Below are 21,621 nucleotides of genomic sequence, written 5' to 3'. Positions count from 1 at the left end.
ACGTTTCGGACGATACAGACAGAAGCTGGCAGATACCGCTGTACCGACTTCAGTCTCCTGACACTTGTGACCGTCGTAGAGGAAAGTGGAGAACATCATCGTGCTCGTAAGAGTGTCATCTTTCCATGTACGGCCAAACCGTTCGGAAGCCACAGAGGCTTTTGTTCGAATACCGGTTTCCGGGATGTTTCATGGTCTGACAAACACAGCTCTAGTTCTGTCACCTTTCACTTCAGATGTGGAGGTGCGGTACAGATCTTTAGGGGATTTTTTTATTATTCCGCATTCGTTTCATCGGGGGCGCGGAATGTCAATTTACGCACTCTCAAGTAAACGTTTATATTGATACATCTCATACTTTGCGTGGAAATGATCTCACGCCCGTTTTACGCACAGATTTGTGTCTATGCACGACTGATACATTAGGTCACTGGAGCGATGTCAGCTACTATTCTATTTTTTAAATTATTTTTATTAAATTGAAGCTGGGAGTATTAACTTTTATGTGAGTTTCAAAATTGTTTTATATTTTTTTAACCAGCGATCCCTCTATGGCTTTTCTCAGATGTAACAGCAGTGGTTGGTTATTCTATCTTTTTGATAAAATATTAATTGTTTCTGTTTGTTCACACAAATCATGAATGATTCTGAAGAGAGTTGTTCAAAGACTATGAGACCAATCCCCTGACACCCCAATTAGAAGACAATGGCTTGTGTGTGTGTGTGTGTGTGTGTGTGTGTGTGTGTGTGTGTGTGTGTGTGTGTGTGTGTGTGTGTGTGTGTGTGTGTGTGTGTGTGTGTGTGTGTGTGTGTGTGTGTGTGTGTGTGTGTGTGTGTGTGTGTGTGTGTGTGTGTGTGAGTGTGTGTGTGTGTGTGTGTGTGTGTGTGTGTGTGTGTGTGTGTGTGTGTGTGTGTGTGTGTGTGTGTGTGTGTGTGTGTGTGTGTGTGTGTGTGTGTGTGTGTGTGTGTGTGTGTGTGTGTGTGTGTGTGTGTGTGTGTGTGTGTGTGTGTGTCACCTATTAAGTTGGAATTGTGTCGACTGGAATCCCTCAAATAAGTGTGAATAAAATTAACCAACATTTTAGTAAGTTTAAAATGTTTATATTTGATATTTTGTTAATGTTGCTATCTCTTCTGATAGAGATGGCAACAATTACTGTCATTAAGCTCATTCTCTACATTGAGCGCATCTGGTCCTTTAGCTCAGTTGGTAGAGCATGGCGCTTGTAACGCCAGGGTAGTGGGTTCGATCCCCTGGACCACCCATACGTAGAATGTATGCACACATGACTGTAAGTCGCTTTGGATAAAAGCATCTGCTAAATGGCATATATTATTATTATTATATTATCTGAATAAGACCCCCCCCCCACCCCCTCTTCTAACACCACCTATACACTACTAAAAAAATATCCATAAACGATTGATGCTTCTTTAGGTAATTACACTATGGTGCGGTTGGCTATTGGATCGCCTGTAATAAATCTAATGGGTACACCCTATATAGTGCCATTTTGGACACATTCTAATGACTTGGACTGCTGAGGGATATTAGAGTATAGTGGATCGATGTGCATGGGCGACGGTGCATTAGCTTGTCTTAATTGCTCTATGGTGGCCACCCCCTGACACACACACACACACACACACACACACACACACACACACACACACACACACACACACACACACACACACACACACACACACACACACACACACACACACACACACACACACACACACACACACACACACACACACACACACACACACAGAGAGAGAGAGATAGATAGACACGCACATACAAAGACACACACACAGAGAGAGAGAGAGACGCGCACACACAAAGACACACACACCACCCTCGTAGCCCATGTAACAGCTAATTGATTGTGTGATGTAATAATACAGGCCTTTCCAACCAAGCAACTGAAGGCATCCTTCACCTGTGAACCGACTTCCATTTTAACTGCAATGCGGCTGGGTCTCGGAGCAGAACAAGGAGCGTAGAGTTAATGGCAGTGGTTTGTTAATGGGCTCTTCAAGAACCTATTGTATTTGTTAATATGTGAATACACTCCACTCCCTCCTAAATGGATGCACCCCTGACTGAATGGATGTCCAGGCCAGCCGGTCGGTGTTGATGTTTCAATTTCAGGGATGTGTGTTCCGTCTTTGTGAGCGCTGCTGTCTCTTGAATGTTTTTATAATGTAGTACATTTGGCAATACAGACAGAGATAGCATATCCCCCTAAATCAGGGGTGTGCAATTACATTCCTTGGGGGCCTGATTGTTGTCACAGTTTTGCCCCAGCCCCAGCTAACACACTTGACTCCAATAATCACCTAATCATGATCTTCAGTTTAGAATGCAATTTGATTAATCAGCTGTGTTTGCTAGGGATGGAGAAAAAGTATGACACCAATCAGGCCCCCGAGGACTGGAATTGCACACCGCTGCTCTAAATGGACACGAGCCATAAACCAGCGGCAGTCTTTTAAATCTGTTCAACAGTAACTAGTACTGAACAGAAATATAAACACAACATGTAAAGACATTTCCATACGCACATAAAACATATTTCTCACAAATATTGTGCACAAATTTGTTGACATCCCTGTGAGTGAGCATTTCTCCTTTGCCAAGATAATCCATCCACCTGACAGGTGTGTCATATCAAGAAGCTGATTAAACAGCATGATCATTACACAGCTGCACCGTGTGCTGGGGAGAATAAAAGTCCATTCTAAAATATGCAGTTTTGTCACACCACACAATACCACAGATGTCTCAAGTTTTTAAAAAGCATGGAATTGGCATGCTGACTGCAGGAATGTCCACCAGAGCTGTTGCCAGAGAATTGAATGTTAATTTCTCTACCATAAGCCACCTCCAACGTCGTTTTAGAGATTTTGGCAGTTCATCCAACCGGCCTCACAAGCGCATACCCAGTGTAACCACGCCAGAACTCCACATCCGGCTTCTTCACCTGCGCGTTTGTCTGAGACCAGCCACCCGGACAGTTGATGAAACTGAGGAGTATTTCCGCCTGTAATAAAGCCCTTTTGTGAGAAAGAACTTATTCTGATTGAAGCCTGGCTCCCAAGAGGGTGGGGCTATGCCCTCCCATGCCCACCAATGGCTGCGCCCCTAGCCAGTCAAGTGAAATCCACAGATTAGGGCCTAATAAACTGATTTCCTTATATGAACATTAACAGTAAATTTGTTGAAATTGTTGCATGTTGCGTTTATATTTTTGTTCAGTATACATTTAGGGGAATAATGATCATTGTAGTAGATATTTTAATGCTGTGATGTGGCCATTTGTAGCTGCAGTTTAAGCCTGACTGCTTCTTAAGTCGAATGAACATTAGTGCTCTCTCTGCTTCAGGCCTTGATCTGGTGTAGTGCTCGCTATATATATAAGAGCTACTATTTAGAATCTTATCACAGTTCATTCACACTACACACATCTGACACACGTAGCCTACAATGTCAAGGTCAAACCGATCTCGGTGTGTGTGTGTCTTTGCCTGTATGTGTGTCTGTGCGCGTGTGTTGACATGCATGCTTGCATTTTTGCACTTGCTTGGTGGTGTGATTCTCAAGTGACACAGTTCTAAATGTCATTTTGTTGGTTAGCCTACAGAGGAAGAGAAGGTATCACTGACCCGCCAACATGCGTCCTAAAACAAACAGGAACACACTGACATTAGAGCCCAAGGAGAGCTAGAAAATGTATGACAAAAAATGCCTTTGATAGTCAACACACTAATAATAACTCAAAAAGAGAAAGGATGAATCTTTTAGAAAAATTGTTTTGTTTCCATCCATTACCCATACTGTGATTACATATTCACTCACATTGTTCTGCAAATGCTAACTTGCCAGCTTCCAACATTAGTTATGATGACATTGCCAGGGATACAGCGTCTCCCCATATTACATTTGTAGCATCGCCGGGTGCAACTCAACACCTATCTCTTGAGTTGTAAGCCGACAGACGCTCCTAAGGAATCTCCTCACCCCTCTACCCACCCCCCCCCACCTCCCTCTCGCTCACTCGCTCTCCTTCCTCAAACTCATATTTCTTCACCTTCCTTTCGCTTAGACCTCCCTCCTCAAATCCCCACACCTTTCTACTCTCCCTCTCTTCCCTCTCCTCGTATCGCTTTCCCCGTGTTCTCCCTCTTTCCTCATATCTCCCCTTCACAACCTCCTATTCTCCCAATGCCTGTCTCTCTGGTCCCAAGGCACCTGTTGAAGGGATTACACACCTTCCTGTGCCAAGTCCAGTACAGACCTGCTCTGATACTCTGCCTGCGTCCCAAGTGGCACCTTATTCCCTCTATGGTTCACTACTTTTGACCAGAGCCCATAGGACCCTGGTCAAAAGGAGTACATTTTTTAAAAAAAAGTTAAGAACAAATTCTTATTTTCAATGACAGCCTGGGAACAGTGGGTTTAACTGCCTGTTCAGGGGCAGAACAACAGATTTGTACCTTGTCAGCTCTGGGATTTGAACTTGCACCCTTTTGGTTACTAGTCCAACACTCTAACCAATAGGCTACCCTGCCGCCCCAACATTGCATATAGGACTAGGGTACACTGTGTGAATAACCCACCCCATCGTCTCTGTTGAGGTTCAGCTTTTCTATTGTGGCCACCGTCATCACAAGGGGCTTTCAAGATTTATTGAAATTATTTAGTTCAGATTTGTTTGTAAAATTCACATTGGTTGTCTATACTGGTGTGACCAACTGGGTCTGTTAGCATGCTAAGCTAAAGAGTAGGCATTAACTTGAGGAGTTATGACAAGTCTTCAGGTCTAAGAAAAGGTTAGGCTACTAATCATGTGAGCGCAGTTCACCAAATCACCTCCATTACACTGTCCATCGTTGATGATTGGGTCTAGTTAACTTTCAGCCTGACTGTATATGGTTGTCCTTTGATGTTGACGACAAGACACTGTCGTCCATCTTATGTTTTTCCCTATAGATTGAGCAACCTTCCTTTACCACATCTGACCAAAACTCTATTTGACCTCTTTCTCTCCCTGCCTCTCCTTTCTCTTTCTTACTGTCTCTTTCCTCTGTATCTTCTGCACACTATTTCTCTCCTAGCCTCCTGACTGGCCCATCATTCTTACTATATATGTGCATCTCTTGGTATTCTCTTTTGGGTGTGTCTTCCTCAGCCCTGTCTTTTCTTGCATCAGAAGATGCTCGCGGCATGAAACAGCGTTATGTCATTGCAACGGAACGGCTGATCATACGGCGAGAGAGAAGAGGCCCATCCGTCTTAATGTTTCAAATGCAGACTCCCATTTGTTAAGGCTAAGGGAGGATCCCTGCAGATGGACGACCCAGTAGCTCCTTTATTAAACAACTCATTAATTTCTGTCCCATGGCCGTCCAGCTCTCATTCTCCAATCATTCCCTCTGTCAGGACCCATGGATGTCCTTGTCCATCTTGTCCTTTCTCTCTCTCTATCTCTCGTTGTCTCTCTCTTTCTGCCTCTCTCCCTCTCTCTGTCTCTCTCTACCTCCCCTTGGACAGTATCTCATTCTATTGCCTCTCCATTTCCTACCCTTGGTCTTTCTCTCTTTCTTTACAGCTTTCATGTTCCCTTCATCCCTTGTTCCCTTCATCACTCTAAGTGTCAATTTTCGCTCTGTGTCTCCTTTGGAGAAAATGCTGAAACAGAGAAATGTAATAGTTGAAGGGAGGACGATGATTCTCAGTAATGGGTCTATCATGTGATGTCCCACAGCAGGCCAGACAGACGGCAACAGTAATGCCCCTACATACTCACACCTACTGCCAGGTGGCAAGGCTCGGCGTAGCACAGCTAAACAAGTAAACAATGCATTGCTTTCAGTGGTTTGCTGAAACAGACTTCCCCACTGTTTCACTGGATACTGATGATGCAGTAAATAAACCAGGCGACAAAATGTATATAAAAGAAGAAGAAAAAAATATAGTTTTTTTTTCAAACCTTGTTTGAAAGTAAAATGCTGACGCATTTATGTAAACCGCGGTTGTTTCAAGCCTTCATATCGTCCAACTTTTCATCCAGACCCACACTGTTCTGCAAAGATGACATTTGGAGATCACACTACCTCTCATCTCACCCTGGACCAGCCGCACAGCCCCGACTTCTGCCTCTTCAAAAGCTGTCAGTTTCAAAGGGACTGAGATTTTGTCTGTTTTAGCTGAGCTTTTTTAGGACTTTTTCAAAGCTTGCCCCCCCCTCCCCCGCGCTCTCTTTCTCTCCCTGGAATTCGGCTTCCTATCCTCTCACTTTGTCTTCCTTGGATTAACTCTGTATTTGTTATTCCAGGCAGGGAAACATGGAGATATGTAAACATATTTGTGCTTTCTTCAGACACAGGAATTGGATCTTGCGAGGAAGTATGTTATAAAGAGGAGGCCTTCGAACGACAGTCGGCCACCAGAGACGTAAAAATTAAATACGTGGTTTGGAAAGTTTTATTGCCATATTTGACATTTTGTTTCATATTATAACTTTGTTTCAGAGTAGGCCTAGTGTGAAAATGTCAGTGTGTTCAACAAACAGACCGAAACGAACTCAAACACTCAAAGACCTTTACTGGAAATGACTTACAACTGAACTCATTACAGTTTCAAATCAAATCAAATGTTATTTGTCACATGCTTCGTAAACAACAGGTGTAGACTAACAGTGAAATGCTTCGTTACGGGCCCTGCCCAACAATACAGAGATAAAAAAAAGAGAAATAGTAGCACATTTCTGAAAAATAACAACACAGGGAATAAATAAATATAAAAAATAATAACACAAGGAATAAGTACACAATGAGTAACGATAACCTAGCTATATACACAGGGTACCAGTACCGAGTCGATGTGTAGGGGTACGAGGTAATTGAGGTAGATATGTACATATACAGTGCATCTGGAAAGTATTCAGCCCTTTCTCTTTTTCCACGTTTTGTTACGTTAAAGCCTCATTCTAAAATGGATTAAATAAATAAAAATCCTCGTCAATCTACACACAATACCCCATAATGAGAGAGCTAAAAACATTTTTTTTAAACATTTTTGCACATTTACTACAAATAAAAAACAGAGATACCAGCTCTTGACCTGTTCCACAACAGCCCCGTCGATGTACTTTGTGTTATTTGTTGGGGATAAACAACACAAACACACAATCTGTCAAGAAACCGACAAGGAACTTTTGATTTCCCTATTAACATGCTAATCAGAACACAATTTATTGATACATCCATGTTCAAATAGTCAACCTCAACAAAAACCTTTCAAATGAACCAACAGAAATCTAAACAAAAAGCCCCTTTGAATCAGAGGAGCAGAGAATTCCATGAACTTTCATCAATTCCCTTACAAAACTACTCAAAAGATGTTTGATGGTGTCAGGTGCCATGCCTGTTAATGACGGGATGGAGGTTGAGATTTGGAAGAGAACAGATGTCATTTCACCCTCCACCCTCCAGGCCCTTGGGGTGAAAAAAACCCATCAACACTGATTTTGATATAACCTGTTTATGCATCTCACCAGCCTTCAGCTCACCTTTCCGCTTCCCCCTTGCACCACCCCTCCACCCAGGGAAAGTCAGTGACCACAAACCGGCCTGGCATTTCCTTGAGACCCCACACCAGTCCATTTTCTCTTTGCAGACCCTCAATATTAACCCCTAAAAAATGTATCACCGACACACTGAGCTAAAGATGGACCAGCCCATCTGGTATTTTCCCGAACTGCCTTATGGCCAGTCCATTTCTGCCACCACTCAGGCTCCACCTCTGAGCACCACTGTCATCCTTCCTTGGGAGAGCCCCAGACAACAACCAAGCACTCTGTGGAGTTAAGTCAAGCCTCTTGGTGGCTTTTGGTTGCATGGCCCTGAAAGGCAGAGAGCGGAGGGTGATACATTTAGTCTAAGGAAGGCTGGAGAACACACAAGTTTAGTGGAGGAAAGAGGCCCCTTAAAAGGAGGGTGCTTTATATACCTCTTCGTGCGGTGAACAGAAGGCAGATGGGATGATATGTTGAAAGGAAAGAGAGGAGAGAAAGAGTTAAAAAGATAAAGTGCTTGAGCGTATTAGAATTGGACGGGGGAATAACATTCCCAAGAGTGGTACCAGAGGGAATAAGGGGTAGGAGAAAAAGAGGGCTAAATTATAGAGTGGCAAATTGCAGAGATATACAGATGGGGAGGTGTTCCATATCAAATTCATTGATTGTAAATATGTCACGATGACTCAGCGGCGAATCAAACTGCATGATTAACCTAATTTGAGAAATGCATGTCATTCCAGAAACAAAACTTTATCAGGTTTTTAGAAAAGTACCGCATCTGCTCCAGAAAACAGTCCCAATGAGATATGGTAATAAGGTTAAATAGCAGCAGTCACTGAGGTCCCCTACAGAGCAGCAAATCCCTCCTCATCCCTGTACATCCAAGTACATTTATACATGGGAACTCAGTAACCCACACCACCACCACAACCACCACCATTGCCTCATCCTATCCTATAGTAAACCTGTTTATTGCTCTCTTTAAGTACAATACAGTAGCACCGCAGCCCACATCGCAGGCCCCATTTCTGCCTTCAAACCCACCTTTACAAAGGTCAATGAGTACACACACACACACACACACACACACACACACACACACACACACACACACACACACACACACACACACACACACACACACACACACACACACACACACACACACACACACACACACACACACACACACACACACACACACACTGTACAGACACACAATAACCCCCAAACACACACACTTCAATAATACCTCAGACATGGAAACAGCTGATGTGTGCAGTCCACTGGTACAGCCATATTCAGTAAGACATATCTATATATGACCGGCTTTGGCGATTCCTGGGGGGGTGCTGCCTGCGCCAGAGTGACCTAACCCACCAAGCCTCCATGTTTTATGGTTAATTGATGCCGAGAGCCTGTTTGGATTCTTTCCCAACAAAATAATGTAGCTTGTGTCCCAAATGACACCCTGTCCCCTATATAATGCATTACTTTTGACCACACTACACTGTACATCTATAGGATCTTAATTTGATCCCCCCTTTGTTGCTGAGAATTCACATTAAAACACGGTTATATTAACAGTATTGCACTTTTCATATAGCCTAATTTTGACCAGCTAATAGCCTAACCAACGTTCAAGCAACGTTCAAATCCTGTTGCTGGATAATTATTTTGCTACGCCAGCAGTGGTCAAATGAAGATGCTACACCTGCATATAGGAAATAGGGTGTCATTTGGGACAAACACATATGAACACAGAGCATAAGGCAGCCCACGGATATCAGATGTCACAGTTCTGATCATGGACGTTCAGGATCTACCTTCAGCTTTGCTTTGACTTGTGTCTGCTATATATAGATTCATTAGGGACAGACAAAGGGATGGATTAAGGAAGTTGGCTGATGGTTTTAATCCCCCATGAGCAGGAAAGGTAAATGAGAGAGACTTTGAGATAGGGATGGGCATAAATAAGAAATTACAATTAGAAAATACAACTTTAAAATACCCTAAAGACCAATGTATTAAAAATACAATATAAATACTTTTGTAAAGTATTGTAGTTCATTGAAATACATGTCTTTTGAATTATAAAGTATAAAATTACATTGGTACTAAACTGTCGAATAGAAACAACATTCTCAGTAATGGTTACAGAAACATCTTACTTGCTGTGACTGTCATATGCTGTTGTTTACCTACCTTAGTTGAATGCATTGACACTCTGGATAAGAGCGTCTGCTAAATGACCAAAATGTACTGTAAATGTATATGTGAAAATTAACAACTGCAAAGGACACTAGGTATTGTCATTGGCCTTGTTTTCGGGCGGCGCTCATTAGAATAATACTCAGTATGCCGTGCAATTGATCATTTTTACATATACTGTACATTTACAGTACATGTTTATTTAGCAAATAGTCTTATCACACCATAGTGCCATCATACTTTTTAAAAACAATGTAGGGTGCAAGGGGGCCACAACATGTTTAACTTCTATAAGGAAATGGTATAGAACATAATTGTTTTATTTTGAAAATTGCAGCTTTTGAAAATATCTTGTTACAAAATACATTGGACATTCAGACCAGTGTAATACAACATACGAAATACTCAGAAGTAATTCAAATACTGTACATATTTCAAATACATGTAACAGAACTACTACCCATCTCTGCTTTGAGAATGGTTAAGTGTGAGAGACAGGGGACATTGGAGTAAAAGGAGAGCTTAGGAGATGAAGAAATTGACAGAGAGAAGGAAAGATATATATATATAAACACAGAAAGAGAGATTTCGTGAGAAAGAGAAATATCAAAAGAGGATCTAAGGACAGAGCCCCCTGAGTGGGAGGTGTGAGAAAATGAGGTAAGAAAACCAGATGCGTGGAGGGAAGGCGAGAAAGAGAGAGAGTAAAGAAAAAGGTGTCAGGTGGAATGGGTGCTGGAGACTGAGCAGGTGATTATTAATAGCAGGGTTTTGATTAGTTAAGTGTGGTTAAGGAAAGCGATAGGGTTTCCATCTTTCCCTCCTAAAATAGGCGGAGGGGAGGGGTATAAAAAAGAAAGGAGTGGACCCTTGTCTCTTTATCAGACCTCCACCCTATCTCTCTGGCCCCTTTCTCCATCTCCTCCATACTACTCCTCACCTTAACTCAGGTAAGGCTGCGTGCTTTGCTCAACAACCAGGGTTGGGGTCAATTCCATTTTTAATTCAGCCAATTCAGGAAGTGAACATTGGGATTTCAGTTTACTTCCCGAATTGATTGAATTGAAATGGAATTGACCTAGTAATGACATGGAAAAGGCTTCATAAATTGGTCACCACAGTAGAGAATAATTTTGCAGTACACTTACTAACAGCTATTTTGGGGAAAAAAATACAAAAGTGAAATGCAAAGCTGTAAGGGTAAGATCTTGTTTAAGTATGTAGGTAGTTACGTGTTGGAAAATAGCATGAGCAGGTGCAATTTGTGGTGTTAGTTAGTTGTGTAATGGGAAAGGCTACTGTATAGAGAATATGAACCAAACGATCAAACCTTTCAACAATTATATAGAGGACATTAACTAAGTATGGTGCAAATTGCTGACACTGTGAAATAGTATTCAGTTATTACATTTTTTTAACAAAGATGCCTCTCGGGACCATAACCTTCCCTCATTAACATTCTGTATGTGATTATGTTGAGCATGATTAGTGCATTTGCATGATACTCATGTGCTCATATCTCCATGTTAATGCATATTCATGGAGTCAGTGAACTGTTTTAGTGGCTATAGCCTCTGTTAATTAAACAGAGACAAATAATTGTATGTATCCCAAATGGCACCCTATTCCTTTATAGTACACTACTTTTGGCCTAGGCCCAATAGAGCTCTGGTCAAAAGTAGCGCACTATATAAGGGATAGGGTGCCATTTGCTATGAATACAATGTGTTGTTTGTGTGGCATGATGAAATATGACCTCAAGACTTCAGATGTTGCTTTAAATGCTAACGGATAGCTTAAGCGATTGACATATTTTTATTTATTTAACAATACTATATTACTCTGTTTGTGTTTTATGTAAATGTCTCGTGATGTGGTTTAGTTATTGACACGTTTGGCATTTGCATGTAGATGATTGATTGTCCCATTGTTCCAGATGGATTTATGAGACGATGTGATTAGTTGATTAGATAAGATGGCATTATTATTCTGCGAGTCATAGCGGTACCTTTGTGTGCCATCCAGGAGAGTCCCTACTACTACGCAAGGCCTATTATTGTGGCTGCTCAATCATTGAATTGGGTAACTGGGTAATTTGGAAGCTAGACCTGGGTTCTATATGAAATATTTTTTGCATTACCCTACCTGGATAGCCAGGTGGGCAAGGTTGCACTGGGACCTTGGGCAAGGTTGCACTGGGACCTTGCCACTTGATCTAGTCAAATGTAGATAAAGTCGTTTTTAAAGTATTTGAATCCAGGTCTGATTGTTCAGTTGTACTGTGGCGGTACAGTAGGTAGGCAGCTCAGCAGTTATTTTCAGCACCACGCTGTCAGATAACATAATGGACTTTGGTGTTATGTCCAAAGATAATCCCCCACAATCCATCTGGGTGTTGTTTTTATGGCCGCGCCGCTCGGACCACTGCTCTTTGGGTATTGGTATTGTTACCATGACGAGAGGCTGACTCCACTTTTTATGATGAAATCAATGTCTTGCAGAATCAATAGCATTTGTTGTAGCCACCCAGTTGAGCTGTTCTGTACACAATTTCAACTATTCAGTTACAAGTTGGCAATCATTCTGAATCAAAATCCTCCAATGTTTCTGCTGTACAGAATGCTAAAACAAGCACAGTCCCCAATTTGTTGTGTTTCAATCATTGTGATTCACTTACATAGTGGGTATTTAAATGTCAAATCAATTGTAAGTAAGAGCCCTACAAGGTATATGAATCCAGACTCACAAAGTTGCAAAACATTATCTCACCAACAGCACACAGACGTACAGTACATACATGTATATGCATGTACATAAACACACACACAAACTCATCCCCGCCCCATGAGCGCGAGCACACACACACACACACACACACACACACACACACACACACACACACACACACACACACACACACACACACACACACACACACACACACACACACACACACACACACACACACACACACAAACTCATCCCCGCCTCATGAGCGCGAGCACACACACACACACACACACACACACACACACACACACACACACACACACACACACACACACACACACACACACACACACACACACACACACACACACACACACACACACACAAACTCATCCCCGCCTCATGAGCGCGAGCACACACACACACACACACACACACACACACACACACACACACACACACACACACACACACACACACACACACACACACACACACACACACACACACACACACACACACACACACACAAAACATAAACATAAACATGACCACAGATCAAATCTAAGTTCACACACGTCACAGACATATCAGCAAAGCCACGCATTCGTACATACAACCTCACTCACACACTGACACTACAAAGGACCGCATACGAACATACACATGCTATAGTAAACTGAGATCGAGGGGGCTTAACTTAAGGGGCTCGAGTTTCTTGAGAGGCTAGTACATTCTCCCTTGATACATCAATCTCCTCACCCACATCCGGCCTGCCCAGACCCAGAACCCCCAGACCCCTTCTTCCAAACACACACGCACACTCACACACACTCACACACACACACACGCACGCACACACAGACATACACACACACCATGCAGCTGTTGTAATGAAGGCTAGGAGTCGGTCTTCTGAGGCACGGTTGGGTTTCCCTCACCTCTGGGTGAGAAGAAGGGCACAGCCGGCTCTCACGCAGGAAAAAAGTATAAAGGTTTCATATTTATACTTTTCATTGGAGCCAAAGGGTAAGTCAAACTTAGGAGTGTTAGAAATATGTTGGGTGAAAGGAAGTGCTAGATCTCACTAAGATGAGGCTGACTGTTGAGGCATTCGCATAGGACAAACTGTGGAAAGAGGCTAACTACTAAATAGGATCTTCTAGGCTCCTATAGAGAGCAATAGCAATGGCATATTTTTCTCGGCACTAACTCCACCATGGCTCATTGGCCAAAGCCTATGGAGAAATTACTGTTTTTTTACAGGGTTTTGGATAAACTGCAAAAATAAGGTCTGTGGTAAACACAGGCTTAGGAGATTTTATACATTTTGTTCTATGAGCTCATCTTCATCAGCTAATGTCACTTTTTGTGAACTTTTAAGCATTTATGTAATCGAAACAACCACATAACACCACATGAATTTCACGTAATCGCATGTGAAAACGTGTTATCGTGTGATCACATAGTCACATGTGATAACATGTGACCATGTAAACACATGCAAAATCATGATGAAAAGTCATGTGAAATAAATGGCAACATGGGAATGCCAAATTTCAACATGTGATACCATGAAACTACACGTGACAACATGTAAAAACCCAGATGTCAAATGTCATTGAGAATATTTGACTTTAAATGGCATAATTGACATGCCTTCAATTTTTTTTCATAAAAAAATCTATATATATTTTTCTAGACAAGTCAATGACAGCCTAGGCACAGTGGGTTAACTGCCTCGTTCAGGGGCAGAACGACAGATTTTTACCTTGTCAGCTCAGAGATTCGATCTTGCAACCTTTTGATTACTAGTCCAACGCTCTAAACACTAGGCTACCTGCATCTAATTTATACAGTCATGGTCCCCTGCAGGTTTTGTCTAGATCCCAGGACTAGTTCCCAGTTCCCATTAACCTTTGTAGAACATTGTGTCATGATCCCCTGCATTATTTGGAACTCAACCTAATTTGGGATTTGAACTCACAACTGCTTGGTTGGTAAGTACCTGAAGTGCCTCCTGTGCTAAAAACACATGTAAACATGAGTAAACATGAGTTAACATTCATGTTTTGGGGATTTAAACCGCTTGGTTGAGTGCATCAATGTTTCTGCAGTGCCACCAGGTTCATACTTATTGCTTGGAACGTGTTACGACACACCAAAATGAATTACGGTAGTGTTGTTCCCAAAAAAGTGTCAGTGCGCAACCTTAACATGTGTTGACAATACAGCAGAACAGATGAACCGGAACGACATTTACTTTCACAGGTGCCCAAAAAGAACTGAACGCCATGCCTCCAGTATTCTGATCTGACCTGATGGTTCATAGTTCAATGTCCCTAACTGGCTGGGTCAAAAATAACACAACACGTGTCTGTCCACTATGGGTTGCTTTTAACCCAGCATTTAAAAAAAAAGTGCAGTAGTAATTGTACCCAGAAAAAATGTACGTTATACTAGATTATCTGCACATGTACCCTAAAAGATATTGACCAGTACCCAGGGCCAGATTTAAGAAATCTGTCAAAATGATGCTCTCTGGTGTATTTTGAACATCCTTGACGGGCTCCTGTGGATGGATAAAAAAAGAGATATAAATAATAATTACCTCTTGGGTCCGTTATGGGCTTGGGCCATGCCCCTGACTCACACATGTATCTCCTCCCCCGATCTAACGATTAGCAGAGTGGCACCAGGCAGCAGCAGGCTATCTACACTCATTGACAGTTGGCTCCTGAATCCTCCTGGAGTTGGCGGTTGCAGAATATTATATATATAATATATACTGTGAATTTTTGGGGTAAGCCCCTGCATTAAGCCGGCCCTGAAGGTACCTTATGTGTACCTTTGACCTTGTATTCTTGCCTATTAATCTGTGGCCACAGATTTGGTTGTGTAGCAGGAAATTCAGATTGCTGGCATCCCCATTACGGAAAAAAACACATGATTTCACGTGAAGTGTTCCAAATGTGAAGTATTCCAAAAACACGATTTCACATGTGAAATGGTGTTTTTCTGTAAGGGAAAGGCTTCATAATTCATAAAGGTCATCTTAACTAGCTGATATTATTTTATAGAACAAAACGTGTAAGATCTCCTAAGCCTGTGATAAACTCAGATGTTATTTTAGGCGTTTACCCCAAAACCCCATTCTTTCCCTAGTAATTTCCCCCATAGGAACGCCCTAACGAGCCAGAGGCTGTCGAGCTGGGCCTTTTCGCTCACTTACCCATGAGCCTTTGCTGCAGCGGTGTCTTAGGGAAATATCTTAGAGCACCCTACTTGGCCACCCCTCGGGGGCCATTACAGACATAAACTAATCCAAAAATAGACTTAAAAATTGCCCTCGCACGATATCATAGGATGGCCACCACATGGCAACCACACCTCAACCTACTAATCCATTCCCCAATAACCCCTTAGTCAACACCACTCACCATGACTCTCCTCCTCCTTTCCTCTTTTGGGAGACAGATGGGAGCTGAGGGGGGTGTAAGTGAAAAGCAATTGGCTTCAATGGCACACAGGGTTGGACACACAGGGCCAAGAGGTTTGGACACAGCTCGTCTTTCAAAGTGTGAGACATAAGGAGCCCCCTGTCCACACTATTACTCTACACAGCTCTAACTCTGTAGTGTGTCCAATGGCCTCCTAGCTCCACAGCTCTCGTTCTTGTTCTATGGTATGTCAGAACCAGCACAAGGCACAGATCCTATGGCGCTAACCCTGCTGAGTAGACGCCTGGAGACCAGCCACGTTTCTCTTATAATACCCCCAACCTCAACCCGCTCCCAAAAAACACACACAAACTAAATGGAGAACTGAGCACCCCCCACCCCCTCCTCAATTTTCTCCTCCTCCCTCCTTTCTAATTCGTTCTCTCAATATCTCGCTCTGTTCCCTTTGCTCTCATGTTTAACTTTGTTCCCCCTTTTTCTTGTCATCCTTCCATTCCCCCCTCTTTCCTGACATTCCAGCTGCTGAGATGGCGATGAACAGCATTCTCAACGCTGCCGACATCAAGAAAGCCCTAGAGGCATTCGCAGGTGACCAAACACCCTTTACTCAATTTAATTTTCTTACATCACATTTAGGAACAGTTTCCCAGACATACATTAAACCTAGTCCAGGACTAAGAAGCACTCCCAATGAAGATTCTCCATTGAAAGTTTTCATGTTGTTGTGCAGGACTATGCTTAATCTGTGTATGGGAAACGGTCCCATAATGTGTAAACAAGAAAACACTGAATAGAGGCCAAATAAATGGCTAATAATACTTAGTAAAGGTATAATTCACTTTTTGTATTGAACGTTAGTGGCAAATATGTGTTCTCTCTACTAATGTGTTAACAGGAGGAGCCCCTTGGTTCCAAAAATACACATCTGATACGTCCCAAAAGCCACCCTCTTCCCTATAGTGCCCTCCTTTTTGACCAGAACCTCATGTGTCCTGGTCGAAAGTAGTACACTATGTAGCAAATAGGTTGCCATTTGGGATCAACACATTTTTACATAATTATGATACAGTAATAGCACATCATATCTGACAAAATTCAGATAGTGTAAGAACTGATATTGTGTAAGATATATGCCAGAGGATGCCAGCTAGTCCTGGGGTTCGCACAGTCCTCTAACCTATAGAATTGATATGTCCACTGGCACAACACATGCTCTGAATCCACACACGCACATACACTCAGACAAACGCTGTATCATAGTGTAAAAATAGTAATTTCTTAATGATTGTTTGGCATTAACGTTTAACCTCTGGAGTGTTGTATCCAGGCAGTCACCCATGCTGTTTTTTGTCCTTTGTGTGTATGTGCAAGCATCCGTGCGTGCGTGCCTGTCTGTGTGTGTTTGTATGTAAGTGCGTGTGTGTGTGTCTGCCTCCATTTGTGTTTGTACTCTGTGTGTGTGTGTTCACTAAACTGTGTGTGTGTTCTGCCGTGCAGCGGCTGACTCTTTTGACCATAAGAAATTCTTTGAGATGGTGGGTCTGAAGGCCAAGTCAGCTGAGGATGTGAAGAAAGCCTTCCTGGTGCTGGACGCTGACGCTAGCGGATTCATAGAGGAGGAGGAGCTCAAGTAAGAGACGCACACACACACAGGGAGACACACATGGAGACACACACAGAGAAAGACACAGACAGAGAGAGAAACACACCAACACTTTGACTGACTACACACTCCGTGATTTATTAAACAATATACAGTGCGTGGTGACTGACCAGTGACCACATGGACATGCATTCCCATCCTATATACACACACAAACACTCATGGTTAACTGTTTAGGCACCAGAGCATTCCTAGTAGTTGTACTATCTGTTCTCAAGTCTCTCTGCCCTCTCCCTGTTGCCCATAGGTTCGTACTGAAGGGATTTGCCTCAGACGGCAGGGACCTGACCGACAAAGAAACCAAAGCATTCTTAAACGAAGCTGACAAGGATGGAGACGGCATGATCGGCATCGATGGTGAATAAACTATTTCTCTGACCGACGGACACATGTACTCACTTGTATCATCATAGTGTGATCAGATTTTCCACAGAGTCTACAGAGTGCTCTAACCTCTTGTCTCTTCTTGCTCTCTTCCAGAGTTCGTTGCCCTGGTGCACGAGTAATAGACACCTTCCTAAACCGACTAGCGCTCCACCACCCAGCCCCGATACTCCCCCTCTTCCAGTCTGCAGCCAACCCTCACACGTGCCCCTTCCTCCCCCACCTCATCCCTCCAAATGCCCTCACTGACACCCAGCTCTCTCCCACTCAAGCGCACGGCTACTACTGCACTGGAGGAAGGGTGTCGTGGCTTACGCCCCCACCCCGCTAACTTACCCCTCTCCCCCTCTCCCCCACTCCCACCCACAACCCCATCCTATTTATTTTTTCCTTTTTATACAAACGTATGTGTTTCTGTTTATGTATAGTTATCAGACCGCCTGGAAGGCCAATAACCTCAAGTTAAAATAATAATGTAGATATTTCAAAATGAGAGAAAGTCACATCTCCTTTGAGTTGATTTTACTTCATCCCCCTTTTTCTCTCTCCCCCATTCTTTCTCTTTCTCTGTCCCTTGTTTCTGTCTCTTTCTATCTCTCTTTCAACTTTCTGGCACTGCTCTCCTCCTTTCCTTTCCTCCCCATCCCTCCGTCCCTCTCTCCTTTGGTAATGAGCTGTTGTAAAAACACACCAAAAGATGAAACTGTGAAAGAACAAAATAAAATAAAATATAAAAATGCCTCAAGAACAACTGACTCACTCCGACGCTTCCTTTAATGTCTCCTCTGTTTGTCTCCTTCTCTTCTTCGATTGGTAGTGCTGAGCGATTAGTGCTTTTTTGAGGTCGGTTCGGTTTCAGTTTGAGTACAAAAAAGCAATCACGGTTTTCGATTTTGGTTTCGATAATATATTTGGCCTTTTACTGCAGTGGCCTAAATCAGAGTCACACAGAGTGTTGGTGGCCTTAAACAAATCTACTTTGAAACAGAAGTATACCTCTCATTCACATGTTTATGAAATGTATTACGTTTTGAGTTTTCATCCCAATATTACATCACAGAAGACGGAAATATATCAAAATAGTTTGATAGATTTCTGGCGGCTTTTTAAAACGTATGTTTATAAATTATGTAAACTATTCATAACATTCCACCAATGAGGCCACTAGAGAGTAATTTGATCATTTGAATGCAGGAAAGGGGTACACGTTAAATGCATTACAAAATAAAACAATTTAAATGATTTTAAAACTTTTTAATGGAAATTACAAACCAAAAATAGTGAACATTCAATTGCCAAAACATTACAAATATTCCATTGTCTCTATCAGGTCCACATTGGGTAGACATCAATAGAAAATTACTATGATAATAATAACATATTTCAGTTGTGTACATTACTTTGTTTTACCTGATGACTTTATCATTTTTCAGTTCTTAAAGTCATCATCTCATCTCTGCTCAAGTAGTAGCAGCCAGCCAGCCTGACCATCTAACGTTACATTATCTCTGTGCTCCCCATACTGTACTGTCTTTTGGCATCCTGTTTAGCTAGGCAAGCCTGTCTAATAATGCTGCAGGGCAGTCTGCTGAAATTGTTTTACTAGTTCTTCAATGGAGATAAGGAACACTTTCACATATTGTCTCTACCTCTCTTGTCGTTGTGTTGTGTACATTCCTCTCATGCGGTCTGTTTGGTCTATGTGTATCTAACATTGTAGGTAATTACCACATTTCCGTGCTGAATTAGGTTTAATTGTTTGCTTAATGCTACAGCCAAGCGTAACCACATAGTTCTTGACTTACTTTCTCTTGTGAATTATTTGATTTCTCTCTACAGAAACGGCAGTAAAGTAAAAGTAATTTGTTTAGTTACAGCTATAACATTAGCTCAACACTCTCACGTCAGCCATTTACATACTGGGTACACACTAAGGGTAATTTAGGTTAAGTATCCCATTAGTGGATTAGAATTGACAACCCCAGGTTCTTCACTAGAGTAGTAGGCCACCCTACTGCCTGCATGAACAAACAAACACATACAAATCTTATAGTACATTTACTAAAGGCACTGGACAAAATAGCACTGTTAAGCACTGTCAAACTCACTTGTCATAACAATCTATCTACATGGCATTCCGAAGAGAAAGATTAGCTCACTGTGGTTCACTGTAGTTTAGCATCAAAGTTACGTATTGGTTTAAACTGCCATATTGTTACTGTACAAGCAAAGCTAAATAAAAGAACTACTTGAAGACAACAATGCAAAAAGCTTTGATAAAAACAACTTCTTCTACCATGATATTTCCTGTACCCTGATCCTGAAGAAAAGTGTGTAAATGAGCACTCTCAAAGATTTATCTCACTTAATGAAATAAAAATTATTAATGCCCTTTTCGGGTCAATCAGTGCACCAAGCATATATTAGGGATTCTGGCATCTTACATTGCCCCCTGAACTTCCTTTATCACTGTAGTCATCCGATAAACTCCATAATATGGATATAAATAACCTACTGTACAAGATTGGTATTAGGGGCTGCTTAGGGAAAATTTGGGGCAGTTTTAAGACAGTTTTCAACCATTTGGGAAGGTTTGGGGTAGTTTTAGGGCATCAACCCTAAACCCTAACCCCTGCTGCATGGTAGTGGACGCGTTTCAGGCTGCCTACATTTCAGAACCGCCTGGATAAATATTTATTTAACAGATCAGTGAATCATATGATATAGCAGTCGGCTGCATAGTCTGTCTGTAGTGACACCTCAAGCACTGAGACGCAGTGCCTTAGACAGCTGCACCACTCAGGAGCCCCCGTCTAATTTCGAAGTCGCTCCAAATATTTTTGACAGCCTGGGTTCTCCTGCTCCTACTCATTCCGTTTCTCCAAACATCACATTTTGAAGTTAAGGGTTAAGTTTAGGCACTCATATCAATAGTTAAGGTTTGTGATATGGTTAAAACATGAAGTTCAGGCACTCATTCCAATGGTTAAAGGGGCAATCAATCCATTTTTGGACTTATAAATTCATGATATGTACCCATTGATTCTTGAAGAATATCATTTAGAAATGCCTCATGAGCTTAGTTCAACTGTCATACCCCAATAGAACTTAAAATGTAAGCTTATTTTGCCTCAACATTTGTAAACAAAGAAAATGTTAACAAATGTTAAAACTATAATTTTGATAGAATGGATGGCCAGTCTGTATTCATCGCTCTGTCTATGAATTTGAGAGTGATTTCATTTCTCCAGCCCCATCATTTTGCTCTTTATCGAACCAGGGGTGGGTAGTCTGCTTTATTATTGTTTTTACTGCTGATTGCCACTTTAAGGTAAGGTTCAAGGTTTGGGATAGGTTTTATATACAGTATGTATACACTACCATTCAAAAGTTTGGGATTGCTTAGAAATGTCCTTTTTTTGTAAATAAAAGCACATTTTTGGTCCATTAAAATAACATCAAATTGATCAGAGACACAGTGTAGACATTGTTAATGTTGTAAATTACTATTGTAGCTGGAAATGGCTGATTGTATGGCTGCCTGGGTGAACCCCCCTTCAGCCCCCCCTCCCAAAATCAC

At 42.0% G+C, this 21,621-nt stretch overlaps 1 protein-coding gene across 2 annotated transcripts in view; it reads left to right on the top strand.

The window, feature by feature from the left end:
- LOC124015689 (parvalbumin-7-like) overlaps positions 1-18,372 on the top strand; it is a 41,848-nt gene extending 23,476 nt beyond the window's left edge. Inside the window, exons 1-5 of one of the 2 annotated variants that reach the window (XM_046331092.1) lie at positions 10,668-10,753; positions 16,514-16,582; positions 17,492-17,624; positions 17,905-18,014; positions 18,138-18,372. In XM_046331092.1, coding sequence (XP_046187048.1) covers positions 16,522-16,582; positions 17,492-17,624; positions 17,905-18,014; positions 18,138-18,163 — 330 coding nt within the window. In that variant the 5' untranslated portion in view covers positions 10,668-10,753; positions 16,514-16,521 and the 3' untranslated portion in view covers positions 18,164-18,372. Of the gene's footprint in view, positions 1-10,667; positions 10,754-16,513; positions 16,583-17,491; positions 17,625-17,904; positions 18,015-18,137 lie in introns of those variants that run through there. The other variant, XM_046331093.1, reaches the window with a different exon arrangement.
- The last annotated feature ends 3,249 nt before the right edge of the window (positions 18,373-21,621 follow it).

This window comes from Oncorhynchus gorbuscha, linkage group LG26 (assembly GCF_021184085.1).
Source record: "Oncorhynchus gorbuscha isolate QuinsamMale2020 ecotype Even-year linkage group LG26, OgorEven_v1.0, whole genome shotgun sequence".
NCBI classification, from domain to species: domain Eukaryota; kingdom Metazoa; phylum Chordata; class Actinopteri; order Salmoniformes; family Salmonidae; genus Oncorhynchus; species Oncorhynchus gorbuscha.
The sequence above is the reverse complement of the archived record's forward strand: the minus strand, read 5'-3'. Positions and strand labels throughout refer to the sequence as shown.